Source organism: Protopterus annectens, chromosome 3.part1 (genome assembly GCF_019279795.1).
Source record: "Protopterus annectens isolate FY-2018-M chromosome 3.part1, PAN1.0, whole genome shotgun sequence".
Classification (NCBI taxonomy): Eukaryota; Metazoa; Chordata; order Ceratodontiformes; family Protopteridae; genus Protopterus; species Protopterus annectens.
Window position 1 is genome coordinate 102,103,830 of NC_056732.1, and position 19,709 is coordinate 102,123,538.

At 39.0% G+C, this 19,709-nt stretch overlaps 1 protein-coding gene across 1 annotated transcript in view; it reads left to right on the top strand.

Moving 5' to 3' along the window:
- LOC122798020 (ethanolaminephosphotransferase 1-like) overlaps nt 1–16,468 on the top strand; it is a 1,115,305-nt gene extending 1,098,837 nt beyond the window's left edge. The window contains exons 9-10 of the mRNA XM_044066615.1: nt 13,842–14,024; nt 14,573–16,468. Coding sequence (XP_043922550.1) covers nt 13,842–14,024; nt 14,573–14,638 — 249 coding nt within the window. The 3' untranslated portion in view covers nt 14,639–16,468. The remainder of the gene's footprint in view (nt 1–13,841; nt 14,025–14,572) is intronic.
- The last annotated feature ends 3,241 nt before the right edge of the window (nt 16,469–19,709 follow it).

Below are 19,709 nucleotides of genomic sequence, written 5' to 3' on the forward strand. Positions count from 1 at the left end.
TACAGCCATGCTCAGTTCTACACAGCTTCATTACCCATCATAGTACCACAACAACCATGCTTAGTTTAATCAATACAGTTAACCAGAATAGAAATTCTGATAACCTTGTATCCACCCTCATCCTAGACTTATCTAAGGTCTTCAGTATTGACAGTCACCAAAACGTTATAGCATTTGCTGTCGGGTATTCAATGTTGCTAGTTTGGTCTCATTAAGTATTTATCTAACAGTACAGAGTTGGCCTTTGTATCCCCCTTATTTAAAAGGTTTGTCTCAGGTTGTCTGTAATTTGTATTTATTTTTTCACTGCTACCCTGAGTTTTGTCACCTTGCTGTTCATTCAACGAATATGGTTGCTGTGTGGATGTGCATTTCTCTCTTTTCCTTTATATCTGCCGTTTTCTGTTCTGCATCTCTTTCTGCTCTGTGCCAGTAGGCATTCCGCTCCTAAGTTAATTCTCAGGATCTTAATTTCATTGTAAAAGGGAAATGTATTTACTGCATACTAAAATCATGTGTTTTGTTTTATCATGTCACAAAACTGCTGGATGTAGCACTTGAATGTAGTTGTATGGTATTTAGCAAGTGACTGCCAAGTATAGCTTAATAGGTACAATAACATGCTGAAAATAAGTTACATGCTTCTTTTCAAGAATTTGATTCCTGCAACCTTTCTGTTTGTTTTGTCTAAATCTGTTCAATCTCTTAACTTGACCAAAGCTGCCTGAGTAACACTTGAACCCAGTTTTGTGTCTAGAAAATGTAGTATTAATCTCTTTCATGAAACCTTTTCAAGGTTAACTGTGCAGCATATGAAGTTAAATGAATACGTTAGATTTTTAAAACAATGGAATACAGTTATTACTTTCAAAACAAGACCACCTTGTTTAAAGGAAAACTCCACCCTAGAACTAAAAAAAAATCTGTTTTTTCACTCTGTCTTTGTTTCCTGACCTATTTTAACAGCTCAAAATCAAAATCACTCTAAGTGCTTTTTTGCAATTTTAGCCTGTTTTCTACAACATGGCTATCAATGGGGCTTGATGTATTAATATGATTTTGTTCTTTCACAACCTTTTTTCTTTCCCATAATGCTTTTTATGACTCATGCCAGACATAAGGAAGTAGCTGTGAATTCCCATGCCATTGACATATAATGGGATTTGTGTGAGTCACTGTCATCTTCTATACCTTCTGTAAAAAGACTGCTTTTTTTCTCTCTCATCACCCTCATTTATGTTTGGCTCAGAGCTTGTTTTATATATTTTTAAACATTTATATATTTTTAGGTGTTAAAATGGGTCAGGAAACAAAGACAGAGTGAAAAAACAGATTTTTTTAGTTCTAGGGAGGAGTTAAGATGTACTAAATGGGTACGATTGTACTGACCTTTCCATCTTTAAGGAAGTGGCACTCCTTGGCTTTTAACCACAGGTGACCTAGATTATGGCCCAGTGACCTCTAAAGCTCAGCAAGTACATTGTAAATCTAGCAGCTATGACTTGACCACTGTCATCTACTGTTCTTCACCAATGCTCATAATATGCTCCATTTTGAACTAAGTTTTCTTTCCAGTGCTGAAATCTCAATGACCATATGTATTGAATGTAGTACAACTACTGCAGATTTGTAATGTGAAAACTGCTGCAGCAGTGCCTAAAACCAGTACTTTAAGTGCAGCTGTGGCAAACATTGCTAGTAAATATGTCAAATACATGATGCTTAGTTTATTACTTTACCTTTCTTCATTAATTTACCTGGTAAATTATTAACACTTTTATTTTTAACATCTCGTTTTTTATATATATGTATATACTTTTCTATATATACATAGATACATATTTTTCATACATATACATTTTTTATATACTGCTTATGCAGTTCTTAATATTGTTCAATTATTATCATTGCTTATTTATGTAATTATTTTATCATGTTGCTAATATACAGCATGGCAATTTTACAATGTTGCGATTTTTTACATCTGCATTTTCATTTTTTACTCCTGTACCTCAGTACTTTATTTTAGTGCTTCAGTGTGTTGGTTATGGGTAGATAGGGCTGGTGTCTTTAAGAGAACATTTTTTTACATTTTTTACAATTTTCCTCATTTTTCTAATTTTTTAATTAAATACTTAACAAATCAAGTACACAATCAAATATACTGATGGTTGTGATTGGTTTGACAATGATTCATTGTATGTTTTTATATGCTTGTAATCAAGCAATGTGGTTTCTGAAGAAGTTTGCGTATTTCAGCAAACGAAAAGCGCTTCAATAAATTGTTAAATCTGGGTTATTTCCGTGCTTTGTCTTGCCATTGTGCCTGTTTTTCCTGGTTCATGTTTTGGATATAACAGTTTGGTTCAGTGTTTTTGTTTGGCATGGCAGCTAGTCAAAGCAGTTTTTCACCCAGTGCCACACCGGAGTTGTTGAGGAGCTGTGATAGTGTGCCCTCGGACACACCAGCTAATGAGGATACTCCGGCGAACAGTAATGTGTTCAACTCTTTGCTTTCTAAGTTAGAGTCGATTTTTCAGCGTTTAGACCGATTGGACACTCAACAAAGGGAAATCCGAGATGTGTTACCGGTTCTTACGCATTCCAGCCCGACTACTTTACCTTCAACAATTGCGAACTGAAATCGTCAGAAGGCAGTTACTACTACAAACATTACCTGCATGGCTTTAGCTCCTAGACCGGAAACAACTACAGGTTTACCATCAGCAACACAGGGTCGACAATTACCAGCATCGGTCTTGAGCGACCCTAACCACCGGGCCAGCAACTTGGGAGCGGTTGGTGGATCGGAGGTTCATCTTGGAAACAAGTCGGATGGTTTACCATCTCAGCAAGCTTGTGTAGGCATGGGGTTGCCTGCTGTTGGAGATACTCTTTTACCTAGTTGTCCGGAAATTAATAAATGGCTTTGTGAGAGCTTTTTATTTAACAACGTAACATCAACGGACATGGATCTTCAGCTCCCAAATAAAGGTAATAACAATTTACCACTTGACATAACGGCCAAGCTTAAATCTTTAGATGGCTATTTAGTAAAGGTTAAGAAATTACAACTTGAAATAACCTATTTTTGTGAATGTATGTCATGGAAGGTGGTGCCTAAAGGTTTAAGGCACCATCAATTTCCTACTGGACTTATTGTAAACTCTGTTTTCCACAAGGAATTGATTGAATTATTCAACTGCCAAGGGTTTGAGTTATTGGAACTCATGGTTAAGCACTATACTATCTGGGTCGGAGAACTTAACAATAAAGCAATAGAACTGGATGCCAGTATCAAAACGGACATTTATTTTTACAGATATAAATATGAATACGATCGCATGTTTAGTAGTATAGACCAATATCTAGTAAAACTGAAAAGTAATAAGATAAAGAAGTTAGAGCGTGGCTGTAAGGCATATAATGAGGGTGCCACATACCCGGTCCCCTCAGCGGCCCAAGTCTGGCACGACACTTCTAACACCAACGATTTGAATAACTTGACTAGCAATACTACAAGTAACAATCAACACCAGAGCAGGAACAGTGGTGTACAACCTTCTGTTACTGACTTTAATAACTCTAGCCCAAATTATTATGGGAATATTGATGGGCACAGGAACTAAGAAGGAGTGAAAGATTACTCCATCTACAACAAGGACAGAACAACAACGTCCACTTAAATCAGGATTCCAACACAAATTTTCAGTTAGCCAACAATATGGGGGCCAAACCGAAACAACAGAACAATTACCAGTCAAACAAACGACAACGGAAATACAACAAAAGAAAGACATAATAGTAGATACTATTGAGTATTTTGGTTCTGTTTGTGTTGGTACTGCACCTTGTGTAACTTCACCTGAGGATTTGTCAGCTTTAGATATGTCTACTACTGATACAGGTCATGAAAACCTTGTGGGGTCTAGTGCCTTTATTTTACCTAAACCAATGATTATCACCAATAAGACAGGTGATTTCAAAGTGTTTAATTTTTCATCTGCAGTCATACCTTCCGACATTGTTGACTTTTTGTCTAAAGGGTACACGTATGTTCCTGAATTAAAGCTTGACTTAGTGAAAACAGTTATTGATATAAAATTGTTCACTAGGAAACTGAATTTCAATCTGATGATGGGTGCCGCAACCAATGAGCCAAATTTGAATCAATTTCACATCCCTAGTACTTTCAACCCCCTTCTAAACCCCTTGCTACATGTTTTTGAACAACTCTGTGAGCTGGATTTAAGACAAAGTATAGGAAGAGGGATTCCCAGTTCAGTGAAACATAGTGTTAACAAGTACGAAATTGAATGCCTGGAGTATATTAAATCCCAGGACATTCGTATTTGTAAACCAGATAAAGGTGGTGGTCTGGTCGTGTTTGACAATGTTTACTATGAGGGCAGGATGTTTTCACTATTGAATAGCCCTGCATATGTCACGAGTTCCAGATCAGAAATAAACAAAGCATACAACTTTATTAAAAGTAGTATTGAGGATTTGTTTATTTAGGGGAGGATAGAGCAGAATGTATGCAATTATATGTCCACTTCGTATCCTAGGTTTCCTTATATATTTGGGATACCGAAGATACATAAGGACATATCAAATCCACCCATGAGGCCACTGGTTGACGGCCGAGGTTCACCAACTTACCCTTGTGCCAAAGTAGTAGACGCAATCTTACAAAAGTACTTGGCCAAGGAACCACAAATTTGCAAAGACTCGTGGTCATTTCTTAAAACGTTAGATAGCCTCGAATTCAACACTAAGTACAATTTCCTTACAGTTGATGTGAAGGATTTGGATTTGAATGGGTCAACTTGTTGTTAAGGAAACACGGGCTAGAAATTATTTTATATAACAACTTCTTCTTTATGTTTGGGGACAATTTTTACCTTCAAAAAGTTGGTGTAGCTATTATTATTAGTTCCACATGTGGGGCGAGTATAGCAAACTCAGTGATGGCTTACTGGGAGTCCGAATACGTTTTTAAGGACGCAAGTATTAATGATCTGATCATTTACTACACGCGTTACTTGGACGACATTTTTATTTTGCTGAATGGTGATGGTAACACTAGCAATCAGGTTGTCCAAAAGTTTAATGAATCAACCCAATTTTTACACTTTACTGTGACCTTTAGTGAAGAGACTATAGCTTATTTAGACACCTCGATATCCAAGAACAGGATTATAGGTGGATATGTTGCCAATATTCATAGGAAGAGCACATATTCCAACTCATTTTTGCACTTCTCAAGTTGCCACCCACATCATCAAAAGCGGTCTGTGGTTAAAGGGCAACTAGTGAGATCTGCAAGGATAGTCAGTAAGGATGAGGACTTTGTGGAAGAATGTGACTTACTTAAGTCCATGTTCCTACACGGAGGGTACCCAGTAGCACTACTTGACAACTTAATAAAAGAAGTCCAAAACAAGAGGTTTAATGGGATATATAAACCCTTATTACAAGTTAAAACATGTGACGATGCAACTTTAAACCATGTTATGGACTGTAGTGACATTATTGCACATAGTTTAGTACATAATACACAAAATGAAGTGAAACTTGTTACCACATTCAATTTGCAAAGTTATGCTTGCCTTGACATCATTAAGAAAAACTGGGGATGTTTTGAAAAAATTCCTCTATTTTCGCTAAGATGGGTGATACACCAGGGGTAACATTTAGAAGAGGTAGAAACTTGAAGGATCTACTAGAACAACAGCAACAAACTACACCAAAAGTCCCAGGAATGTTCAAATGTCAAAGTTGTAACTACTGCAAATTCGTGAATAATATACATTCGCTAACAATATGTGGGTATCACATTAGATTGAAAGCTAGGTTCAACTGCAATTCAAAGATGGTTGTTTATTTAGCAACTTGTCAGCATTGTCCTGCATTTTATGTAGGAAAAACGGAGCGTAGACTCTGGGAAAGGATCTACGAACACCAGTATGCTATCAAAAAAAATAAGCAGGACAATGCTTTGGCCAAACATATTCAACTTTATGCTAACCATAGGTTTAAATTTTCTGCCATTGATCAGGTAAAGATAGATGCAAGGGGAGGTCCCGCACCCTTACGGTTGGAAGAGTTAGAATTAGATTGGCAGATAAGATTAAATGCGTATAATCACCCTGGGCTGAATGATACATGTTCAATAAGTAGTATTCTTAAATTAAAGAATCTCAGGCGGTAACTCCAGATTAAAAACAAGTTTAAAAATTGTTTAAAAGTTTGTTAAAAAATGCTAGTAAATATGTCAAATACATGATGCTTAGTTTATTACTTTACCTATCTTCATTAGTTTACCTGGTTTCTTATTAACACTTTTATTTTTAACATCTCGTTTTTTATATATATGTATATACTTTTCTGTATATACATAGATACATATTTTTCATACATATACATTTTTTATATACTGCTTATGCAGTTCTTAATATTGTTCAATTATTATCATTGCTTATTTATGTAATTATTTTATCATGTTGCTAATATACAGCAGGGCAATTTTACAATGTTGCGATTTTTTACTTCTGCATTTTCATTTTTTACTCCTGTACCTCAGTACTTTATTTTAGTGCTTCAATGTATTGCTTACGGGTAGATAGGGCTGGTGTCTTTAAGAGAACTTTTTTTCACATTTTTTACAATTTTCCTCATTTTTCTAATTTTTTAATTAAATAATTAACGAATCAAGTACACAGTCAAATATACTGATGGTTGTGATTGGTTTGACAATGATTCATTGTATGTATTTATTTGCTTGTAATCAAGCAATGTGGTTTCTGAAGAAGTTTGCGTATTTCAGCAAACGAAAAGCGCTTCAATAAATTGTTAAATCTGTGTTATTTCCGTGCTTTGTCTTGCCATTGTGCCTGTTTTTCCTGGTTCGTGATCTTGTTCTTTCACAACCTTTTTTCTTTCCCATAATGCTTTGTATAACTCATGCCAGACATAAGGAAGTAGCTGTGAATTCCCATGCCATTGACATATAATAGGATTTGTGTGAGTCACTGTCATCTTCTATACCTTCTGTAAAAAGACTGCTTTTTTTCTCTCTCATCACCCTCATTTATGTTTGGCTCAGAGCTTGTTTTATAAACATTTATATATCTCGAGGTGTTAAAATGGGTCAGGAAACAAAGACAGAGTGAAAAAACAGATTTTTTTAGTTCTAGGGAGGAGTTAAGATGTACTAAATGGGTACGACTGTACTGACCTTTCCATCTTTAAGGAAGTGGTACTCCTTCACTTTTAACCACAGGTGACCTAGATTATGGACCAGTGACCTCTGAAGCTCAGCAAGTACATTGTAAATCTAGCAGCTATGACTTGACCACTGTCATCTACTGTTCTTTACCAATGCTCATAATATGCTCCATTTTGAACTAAGTTTTCTTTCCAGTGCTGAAATCTCAATGACCAAATGTATTGAATGTAGTACAACTACTGCAGATTTGTAATGTGAAAACTGCTGCAGCAGTGCCTAAAACCAGTACTTTAAGTGCAGCTGTGGCAAACATTCTCATTAGCGCCTAATTGTTTTGACACGGAATGGAATCATGTCTTTGAAGCCACAAGCCTCTTCTGTATCACTATAGCCACAATGATGCACTTTTTTGCAGGCCGTAATGCAGTCTGTATTTCAAGAATTCATCCAAGGCTGCTATTAATACTATTAGCAGTGGGTGAAATACACTGATGGGGTGTGTAGACCATAATCTACAGATGAATACTTATACCGGGGATGATAACCTTAGCAACAGTACTAATAAATATGCTGTTACAGTAGTTTTGCATTCAATATTCTCTTATTCTTAGCACTTGCCAAGTAAGACATATTAGTCAAGGATCATATCATTGTTACGCCTTGTATTTCTGCTAAATACCTGAGCTGTTGGTGGCTAAGATTTACCTGCAATCAACTGGACATATAAGCTAAATTGAGTACACTTTTATCTGCACTTTTTTCATATAGTACTGCATTTTATTTATTTTTTTCACTGAATATTAATTGAATTGAATATTGTGATCTCATCTTGGTGGCTTTGAAATTGCATGCCCCTCTTGTAAATTTATGTTTGGACATTCCTTCTGGGCCCATCTCATTTGCTCACTCACTCACTCTTCTGGTTTAAAAGCCTGCATTTACGTTTGTTTCCCGCCTTTCCTGTAACTAGTCTCGTCCAGATACAGATTTGCTCTATCCAGGACTGTTTGTAAGCTTCTGAGCCCCCTAAATCTTTCTGTGTTGGAGGGAAGCCTTCTAGCTTATCATTGGGAGTGGTAAGCACTAGGTAGCCATCTACCACAAGAGGAGTGGTCTCTAGCCCAGAAATTGAAGTTTTTTGGCTGTTTGAGTTTTCCTTCTAAAAGCCCACGTTTGCACTTTTCCCGCCTTTCCTGTAACTAGTCTAGTCCAGATACAGATTTGCTGTATCCAGGACTGTATGTAACCTTCTGAGCCCCCAAGCCTTTCTGTGTTGGAGGGAAGCCCTCTAACTTATCAGTGGGAGTGGTAAGCATTAGGTAACCTATCTACCACAAGATGAGTGGATTCTGCCCATTTGGGCAGTCTTTCCATCTCTTTCAACTTTCTGGTTTAAAAGCCTACATTTGCACTTGTTTCCTACCTTTTCTGTAATTAGTCTAGTCTAGATACAGATTTGCTGTATCCAGGACTGTTTGCAAGCTTCTGAGCGGTGCCAAAGTCTGCTCTTCAAATTTTCCCTAAGATCTGATAGTTCTCTCCTCTCCTGCACTTTTACTAACTTATTAGTGTAGCACTTTACCAGACTTCATGTAGCAGTTATTGTAGCATACAAAAGTGCTATCAGCACTAAACATTCTACAAGGAAACAGCTCCAGTACTTATTATTAATGCCCGCCCCTCCGGGCATGTCTAAAAGTCAGTTCCCTGTGCTTTCTCCTATTAACCTAGTGAACTTGGGCATCCTGAGGCAATGTAGCAACTGCCTCATGTACACCGACAACCCTCTCCTCTTACCTGTCAACACTCAGACTTGTGAGAGATGCACTTATATATCCAAATTGGAAGCCATGCACTCTCCAGCCAAGACCGGAATAGCTGGTCAAGAGCTGGTCAACACTTGCACCACACCACATGGAACACATCGCCTTCCAGAACACACACCAGCACTGCCTTCACATAAAAACACATACCACTCACCCACTTTCGCGAAAGCTCTCAATAAAAATCTACCCAAACAGCAGAGACCTCCTAGGCAGAAACGCACTCAACCACCACAACACAACACTAATCATGAGACACATAACTCTCGTAAACAGTGTGCCACTCAACCAAAGCCCCTAAGGCAAAACAGCATGTCCAACACACTAGTCATAGGTGACTCGATAGTGAGGCACACTGATGTCCCACTCACTAGGTTGAATAAGGAGAAAGTAACAGTCAGCTGCAGGTGCAAGGATCTGCCACATAATGCACGCACTCAGGTCCCTCAACAACAATTACAAATATGACTCAGTCATTGTACATGTGGGTGTGAATGACCTGAGATGTACCTCCCTGGACTACATGAAAAGAGACATGGAGGTGCTCTCGGATCATGTAGCCCATGCCGGTATGACCCTAGCCCTGAGCAGCATCCTACCATCACCCAGAATGATACTACAGTACAAGCAGAAAATGATTGATTTCGACAATTGGCTAAGTTTCTGGTGTCACTCTAAGGGGATCCAGTATCTGTCTCCCTGGGATGACATAATTGACAGACCTCAATGCTTTGCCAGAGATGGCCTGCATCTGTTACCCCTGGGCTTCCAGATACTGGCCATGCTTTTGCCACCCCTGTACTGCCTTTTTAGGTGGTATTCCAAAGACCAAATTGATACCATAACAGCTACAAACAAATGCAATCTGGGGGTCATGCTGCTCAATGCCAGAAGTCTAAATCTCAAAATGCACTCGCTCGAAGCACTCCTTAAAATGGAGAACATTGACATTTGTGCTGTAACAGAGACCTGGTTCAAGGCAGCAGAAAGCACCCCTACACGACCAAGCTATAACTCTTTCTACATCTTTTGGCCCCAGAACTTGGACCGAAGCTCCAAAGGCGGTGGTGTTTCCATATTCATAAAGGATGCGCACACCTCCAGACTGGTAGCCCAACATAACGCATCGGAGATACTTCAGGTGCAGCTAACACTGGGTAAGACAGCAATTCAGGTCTTAGCCTGCTATAGCTCCCCAATCATGTCCCAAGACTCACACTCCACGTTCTTAAGCACCCTGGAGAATATTAGGGTCCAACCTAACACTCTCATATTAGGTAACGTCAACTACTCCTCCATTAACTGGGAAAACTACTCATGTACCAATACACTTTCCCAAAGTTTCCTGGAGTTCATTTATTCCAATGCCCTGAACCAGCTTATTCTTACCCCCACTAAAGGTAGAAACATCCTTGACCTGGTCATTACTAACAGGGGCGACCATTGTTCTACACCAATAGTCAGCTCCTCCCTGGTTAGATCCAACCATAAACTAATCACCTTGATATCCACATTCCTTCCGCCCCCCCACCCCACAAAGGTAACCACCATGAAAAACTTCTCCAAAGCTAACTTTGGACTCCTAAAAACAGAGGTGACTATCTTCACGGCACCCATGCAAATGGAGAGTAGTTGCAGGACTGCCGAATCATACACCAATGCACTATACGAACACTTACACAAATGCATGGCGCTCGCAATACCCAATAGAACCAAGACGCTCCCCTCCAAAAAAGGAAGCCAATCTGGTGGTCCCCTGCCATAAACAAACTCTACAACAGAAGGAGAAAACTGATGCGAAATAAGGTGAAGTCCCAAGACTGGAAAAACTACCTTATCAGCCTCAACAAAAAGTTGAGGTCCCTCATCAAATCCTCTAAAGCTATCTATGAAAACAGAATTGCAGCAGACAGTAAAGACAACTACAGGGCCTTCTATAGTTATGTAAAGAATCTCCATGGCAATACCCAGATTTGCTCTGAGCTACTGCACAATGGTACCTCCTATATCGTGCCAACAGATATTGCCAATATATTGGCCGACAGATTCAGTGCCAACTTTACCCCTACCTCTCCCCCCAAAGGACCAATCACAATACCAGTAGATTGCCAGGCACCCAGTATTACTGCTGCACAGGTTAACACAGCACTGTCCAAGCTGAAAATACAGCCTCTGTGGAACTTGACAATATCCCTGGCTGTGTTCTACATGAACTACAGAGTGAACTGGTCCCTCACCTGTGCCCTGTTCAGTCACAGCCTCACCCCAGGCTTTGTCCCTACTGAATGGTGCACTGCTAGAGTCATCCCTCTCCACAAAGGAGGAGCGACTACAGACCCTGGGAATTATTGCCCCATTAGCCTGACGACTCTGATATGCAAAGCTAGGGAACGCATCATCATGGACCTAATAAACAAGGATATAGGGAATCTCCAAACTCTGGATCCCACACAGTTTGGTTTTGTGAAGGGTAGATCATGCCTGCTCAACTTGGTCAACTTCTTTGAGTCAGTATCCAGAGCTGTGGATGAAGGCAAGGTGGTTCATACAGCCTACCTTGATCTGGTCAAGGCCTTTGATACCATTCCCCACTCAGGAATCATAGAAAAACTCAACTAAGCTAGGTATCAACCCCTATATCACTAGGTGGGTTGCAAACTGGCTCACAAATAGAACCCACAGTGTGAAAGTAGCTGACTCCAAGTCAGACTGCTGACTAGTCACGAGTGGAGTCCCACAGGGTTCAGTCCTGTGTCCTCTCCTGTTTGGTATCTACTTCTCTCAAGTCCAGGCCAACACAAAGGGACTAAGGCTGGCAAAGTTCACAGACAATTGCAAGTTGGGAGCTATTATTAACTCCCCAAGTGATGCTGACATCTTACAGAATGGCCTCACTGAGACAATGACTGATGTCAAAACCATGGCCATAAGCTCAATGCCAAAAAATGTGTCATTATCCCCTTTGGGAAAAACCCGGTTCACATGAATTACCACATTGATGGTAGTCCACTGAATGCAGAAGGCGTTATAAGAGATCTGGGGACACAGGTTGACAGCAACCTCTCTTTTGATCTCCACATTGCCACTGTGGTCAGAAAGTCCTTCTGTGTGGCACATCTCATTACGGAGGGTTTTGCATCCAGGAAGAAAGCGGTCATTTTCTCCTTCTACTCTTCCCTTATTAGGCCAATCATCGAGTACAATCCCCCATTTGGCATGTACCTCACTAGACACCTGCAGCAACTTGAGAGGCTGCAAAACTACCTCACAAAGAGGATCCTAGGCCTTAAACACTTGTCCATATGGACTGACTCAAAAAACTCCAACTATTTTCTGTCTCATATCGCCCACTTAGAGGCGATCTCTGCTTGACTTACAAAGCCATGTCTGACCCAGCTCTGTTAGAAATGCTGCATCTAAAGAAATCCCAATCCCTCCGCACCACATGCTCCAGAGACCTCAACCTCATTACCACAATCAACAGAACGTACTGGAGGGACAGAGTCATAACCCAGAGACTGCCAATGCTATGGACTAGACCTCCCATACATGTCAAGCAGAGCACCTTGCTAACCCTCTTCAAGAGAAATCTTGATGTGTGGATGGGAAATAGAAAATTCACCCCTGGGATCACTCCAGTGGCTCTACTCGACAGAGGCACTGGGAACTAAGGTCAGGTGGCACGAACCCAAGGTAATCCTATGGCCAGGCTTGTAAAGGCCCCAGGGCCATTAGCCTAGTACACACCTATGAACCTATGAATCATGAGTCCTTATTAATACTAATCATAAACTTCTTTTTGTTACTGTTAAAGTGGTACTAGTCCTTGTACATTGAGAATGTATGTCCATTTACCCTCCTCCTGGAATGTCAATCCATGATTAATGAATGTGGTCCTAAAGGCTATCAGTGTATTCCTGTTCAACTCAGATTAGTTCAGACATGAAATAATCAGTTTGCCAGGGGATCCTCATGACCTATGTCATTTCCTTTTACTTTACCTTTGAGAGTGACAAATGCACTGAGATCATGATGTCTGACAAGCTGCCACTAACTTGAATTCTGCATACCTGCTTCCTCTTTTAAGCATTAGGGATCAGAAATGTGCCAAATCCCGTATGACCCCTTGATGTAGTGGAGAACAGCCCATGAGCACAGTTCTTTTCTCTGCAACACCATGAAGTTCAGGCTGGGCCTATATTTAAGTTGTCAGCACATGAATGACTTCCAACTGCTGTATTTATTTTACTGCTGTAAGACTGAGATGCATCCCAGAAAATTGTAAAGAACATGACAGTTTCGAGGGGACCTGCATAACACTCTTCAGTCAGGCTATGTTGCATGCAAAAGAATCTGAAAAATAAATTAGCAGCACCATAGCAAGTATACATAATGTAATTACATTTTGGCTGAAATGTGATATGATGGGGAAGGATGAAAATGTGAACAGGCATAACCCTTGCTGTTATAGTAAGGAGCACAATGCTGTCATTAAGTCTTAGTCTGTAGTACGAAGTTCAGGTTTTCAGTATAATTTGAAACAAGTCCTTGGTGCATTTTAAAATATTTATGTGCTGAAATTCAACTCTTAGAGTAGCAACGGTGGAGCAGTAAAACTTATTGAAGTGTAGGGATAGAAGCTGCAGAGGAAGAAATTAAGAATAGAAGTTGCCAGTTCATTCCTGATGAAATACTGTTTTGCCTTCTAATGACAGACGTTTTCTTTGCACTGCTCTGAGCTCATTTGTTTCATTCCTATAATCGAGTTTTTTTTTCTTTTCCACCAGTGTAGAGTGATAATGTGTCAGATGAGCAGCACTAGATCAGAAGCCTTTCACTGGCTGCTCTATCCTCTGGCAGTCATAGTGTGCACTGTAACAACTGGACTAATGAAGGAACTTGAACAGCACCTGCTCGTGGCTTTTACTGCACTGATAACCTTGGCTCATATTCACTATGGAGTGTGCGTGGTGGGTATATACCATCATATAGCTGTATGGTTTGAACAAGCAATGAATTATCAAAAGGGACAGACACATTTGTTGACAAAATTATGCTTCGCTTATAGGTAGTGTTTATTGTAGAAGTATAAAAGATAAATGAAAATGACTATAGTATGAGTTAATCTTTATTGTAAAATTAAAAACAAATGAAAATGACTACAGTATGAAAACCAAGTCTGAGATGCCATTTCCCAGAATATTTCATTTTCTCCAAGTTATGGTAATCTCATAGTGTGTAGCTATATATATTATGCTTGGGGGTATGGGGGGGGGGGCTTGCCCCACCTGCAAAAAGAAGTTTTAACAAGTAGAGCAATTTTCATGATTTGCTCTTCTCTGGGTTTTCGGGATTTTTTTATTTTTTTTTTGCTTTTCTGCACACAGCATTTCAAGTGCCGACATTTCAATAGGGAGCCTGAAACTGTATTTATTTAGCTTCATGTTTTAACTCCGTTGTAGAAACTACTAGAATATAGAACCATATTTATTTATTTTGTATTTTACTTCCTTCGCAGGGCCTGGAGTTGAGCCATCATTTCAATATTTACATCTTTTCATTGAAAAAGTACAACAAAGATTGATGCAATCATTCGGGCTCAGAACTGTGAAGAATTCTTTTCACTTCATTGTGGGAAAAAAATCACATTCTTATGGATGAAGATCTGCATATATTTGCAACTACCATGGTCAGCTGGTTACGTTGTAGTTTATTACTAACAGATCTGGCACAAAGATGTTTTAGAAGCTGTGCATTGTACATCTCAGGTGAATAAAGTATTACTGTACAATCTCTATAGTCATCTACACATCTCAGTTTTTGAAATATAATGAAAGCACATATTTATGAAATACATGAATTTCTACACTAGATAATAATTAGTCTCCTTGACTGGCAAAAGTTATTACTGGAATAGCTTTCATTGCAAGCACTACCTTCATCACCATCATCATCATTTTTGTATTTGTCACCTCTACAGAGCTATCATTATCATGATACGAACTGAATACTAGCTCCTTCCAATGAAACTTGAAATGGTCCTTACTTACTATAATTAAGCATTCTTCTATTATTTAGTAATTTATTATTGATTTATCTGCACTCAGTAAGTAGGAGCTACTCATTTAATGAATTTAATGAAAGATGCTTGAGGTAAATGTAGGAATGCAGTTGTTTCATATGGTTCATACTGTTGTTATGGGGCACAGTTATGAAGGCTTGTGTCTCATGTAATGGGACCCACATCTCCCTCATCCATCCTTCTGCTCCTGGTCCAGCTTTCTCTGCAGTGTTTTCTTGTAGCTCAGAGAAAGGCTTGTTGTGTACTGCATCCAGAAATGTAATTCTAAATTTATTTTAGCAACTGGTCTATACCCATGAGGCATAAATATCTGTTTTCAGGGCTGAGATCAGTGTTTGGGTAGATTTGTGAAAAGCTACACAGTATGCACAGGGATTCTAAGACTTGTCTCTGCAGATTTTGGCCTGAAGGCAGTTAGCAATGTCATGCTAAAAGGAAGTAAAAAAGTAAGAAAATAGATGTCACGGTGCACAGATGGTTTGAAACAACCCTTGACTACATCAAAATGGAGTTTTGTAATCTTAGTTTTGCAAATGGATTCATCATGGCTTGTACATTAGATGATTGTCACCTTCTCCACATAGATGAATATCTTTTTAATGCACTGTGGGTTCTGTAATTATTATTGTTTTACTTAATAGAGAATATTTATTTTAGAGAAATTATAGGGAAATATAAATGTACATATACGGTCTTATGAATTACTTTTTTAATGGTTATTTCATAATATTAGCAGTTAATAAATATCCATTTCCAGAAGTTTGGAAAGGGCAGCAGCCACAGTGATGTGTTGTTATTTAACCAATGTCAATCAAATGCTGTTTTTAAAATAATTAAAAATGGTTTTACATCAAATTGTGAATGTAGTGTATTTGTGGCATTGTGGCTGAAGTTTATTATCCGCCTTGTCTACCACTCGTAAACACCGCACTATTAGTCTGTAACTCAGTCCTCTATAAAATGCAGGGAGGCTAATACTAGTGTCTCCAGTGCTGGGACTTTTGCACTAATTCTGAATCTGTATGGTCCACTATGTAAAAAGGTACTATGAAAATATAAATTATGTTGCATTATGAGCCTTAAAGGAAATATTTTGTCCTTATGTACAGATAAAATGATTTTTTGTAGACATTTCAGTTTCTGGAATAATGCCACTTTATAAATGTCCTGTATATTATTGTCTTTGTCAGTAAGGCAACATTCCATTTTTCCAGGTATTTTCTATGATCAGCACTTTGTCCACCTTCTTTGTAATTAAGTAAGAAATAAACACAGCCAAGACAACACAGTATTTATCTTCTTTGTATATAAAATTAAAAAGCAAACTTTTAAGTAGTCTGGCTTCTTTTTGTTCATTGTTAAATACTTGAAAAGGAGGTTGGTTAGGCTTTGCAACTTGTATCAAATAATGGCTTCAAAGCATTTCTTTGGGACATCAGGTTTTGCTGTTTAACATATTACATCTCAAATTCCAGTCATTACTTTATATCTGCAAAGTTAAAATATTAAAAATGCAAGCTCAGTGGTGCAGTCATTAATGTTTTAAATCTCTGAAAAACTTCTGTTTCAGAATAGCTTGTGCTGACAGACTTAGAACAATGGCAGAATTTTTGTATTGCATGCATTCCTCCAAGTGATGGGTCCTACTGCTGCTACTCTCCTACTATATTTAACTACCCTGAGTGCAACAGCAGGGCTCAAAGCATTCAGCGAAACTGTTCAGTCAAACTACATTTTTATGAGCACAATCAAAATCTGGTGAGTGACAGAGTTTGCTTTTGTGTCCTTATAGGGTGAAATCCCCCTTTCCCATTCAGTATTGATCAACAAGGAGGTTGCCAGATTTAGCAGAAAGGTAGATAGAAAGATTTGATTTTTCCGCAAAAACAAAGGATTTAGTAAACTCTTGACAAACCTTATTTTAGAGCTGCGCTTAGTTGTGAGTCATGGACCTTAGCTCAGAGATGTGTTAAAGAAGGGGCAGATAGGAGAAAAAATATATATTTTTTTTATGTATTCTGTACAGTATTCCACACAACCAGAAGCAGCAGCATCTTTGTGTAAGAATAAGCACCAAAGAGGTATAAGTGAGAAATAATATAAAAAATACTAACTACTGCCCACACCAAAATGCAGAGAAGTAAATGTAGTTATGCATTCCACAGTGATCAGATATTACACTGTAAGAGTAATACTGAGTGGCATATTCATCCACAGTGCTGAGGTGTTGTAGTGTAAGAGTAATACTGTGCAACATATGCATCCAAGCTGCATAGATGTTGCACTGTAAGAGTAATACGCACCCACAGTTCTCAGATTTTGCACTGTAAGGGTAATACTTTGTCACATACAGCACTGGGATGTTGTACTGCAAGAGTAACGCTGTGTGGTGTTTGTGTCCACAGTACTCAGATGTTGCACTGTAAGAGTAACACTGAGTAGCATATGCATCCACAGTACTGAGATGTTGCAGTGTAACATAATACTGTGTAACATGTGCATCCAGAGTGAGTAGATAGTACACTGCAAGAGTAATACTGAGTGGCATATGCATCCACATTTCTTAGATGTTGCACTATAAGAGTAGTACTGTGCAGAATTTGTATCCACAGTGCTCAGATGTTGCACTGTAAGTGTAATACTGAGTGGCATATGCATCCACAGTGTTCAGATATTGCACTGTAAGAGTAATACAGTGCAACACATGCATCCAAAGTGCATAGATGTTGCACTGTAAGAGTAATACTGAGTGGCATATAAATCCACATTTCTCAGATGTTGCACTGTAAGAGTAATACTGAGTGACACATAAATCCACAGGTCTGAGATGTTGCACTGTAAGAGTAACACTGTGTAACACATACATCCAAAGTACATAGATGTTGCACTGTAAGAGCAACACTGTGTAACGCATGCATCCAAAGTGCATAGGCATTGCACTGTAAGTAATACCGTGCAACATATGCATCTGAAGTGCTTAGCTGTTTCACTGTAAGAGTAGTACTGCTCAGATGTTGCACTGTAAGAGTAATACTGTAAAGTACATGTTTCCACAACTCTCAGGTGTTGCTATGGAAGAGTAATAGTGTGTAGCATGTGCATCCACAAAGCTCAGATGTTGTACTGTAAGAGTAACGCTGTATAGCTTATGAATCCACAGTGTTCAGATGACTGTGCACATGAGCTCATGCTGTGGAATTTTCACTGCACCGAATTACATTGAGTAATGTTGACAACAGTGCAGCAGCACATCTGTATACCTTCATATGATTGACAGCCAGTCTGTTGCAAGACTAATGCCTGATTGTTGATAAATCTACCTTTGTATGGTACACAAGTCTTCCACCTGGAGGCTGACAGTGTATTATTGTAGTATCTGTAGGATAGTAATTAGAATATTACAATGCATGACATGACCTCTGTAGAAGTTGAATAACAGGAGTGCCACATGTGAGTGGACAGTTTTCCATAATCTGCCATATAGATTCACTGTGCTGCCCATATGAACACATCAGTTGCCTTTGATTTCTACTATTTTATTTATTTTTTTTTTATTTAACATTTGTTAATCGGGAAAGTCAGACTTGGAACAAATCCAGTTTTCAGCGGAGGCCTGGGGAGAAATGCTCCAGATGCATGTCTTTGTAACGTGGGAGAAAACCGGAGTACCAGGAGGAAACCCACATAAACATAGAGAAGACATGCAGACTCCACACAGAAGGCACCCCAGCTGAGAATTGAACTGGATAACCTCTTGCTGTGAGGCGACAACACTACTGCTGCACCACTGCACTGTCCAATAGTCCTTCTATATTGCACAGCTTATAAACCAAGGGACTGCATCTCGTTTTAGGGATGTCACAGTTTCTCTACACTCAGCCCTCATTAAGCAAATCATTGATTATAATGCCCCATTTGGCATGTATCTTTCCAGTCACATGCAACAACTAGAACTGCCACAGCGATACCATACTAAAGGGCCTAAATAATATTTTCTAGATGGACAGACTCAAAGCCTTGTCACTATACTCGGTATCCTACAGACCGCTAACAGGTGACCTGTGTCCATCATAAAAGGCATCCTCTGACCCAATTCTGATGGATTTGCTGCACAATCAGCAAGTGAAATGGCATCAGAAATACTTGGTCTAGGGATCTAAACCTCTTCTGCAACATCAGCAGCATGATTTGGAGGGACAGGTATATCTTGCAGAGGAAACCTCTTTTCTGGAATAGACTCTTCATCCACTTAAAACAAAGCTCATCCCTCTCCATATTCAACAGCAACTTGGGTCTATGGATGGGAAACAGATAATTTACCCCAGGACTACCCCCTGTACTACTGATGGACACAGGTATACCATGCATGAGTCCCCTCATATTATCTCTAGTATAATCCGAGTTAACGTCATTAAGGATGATATATAATTATTGACCATGGGATGGGTAAGACCAGTCTAACACCAAATGGGATAGGTTAACTCAAGCATCAAAAGGGAAACTGGCTATGCTTAAAATAGCCCACAAGGGCAGTTGGCCTAGTACTTACCTATGAACATATGAACATAATTAA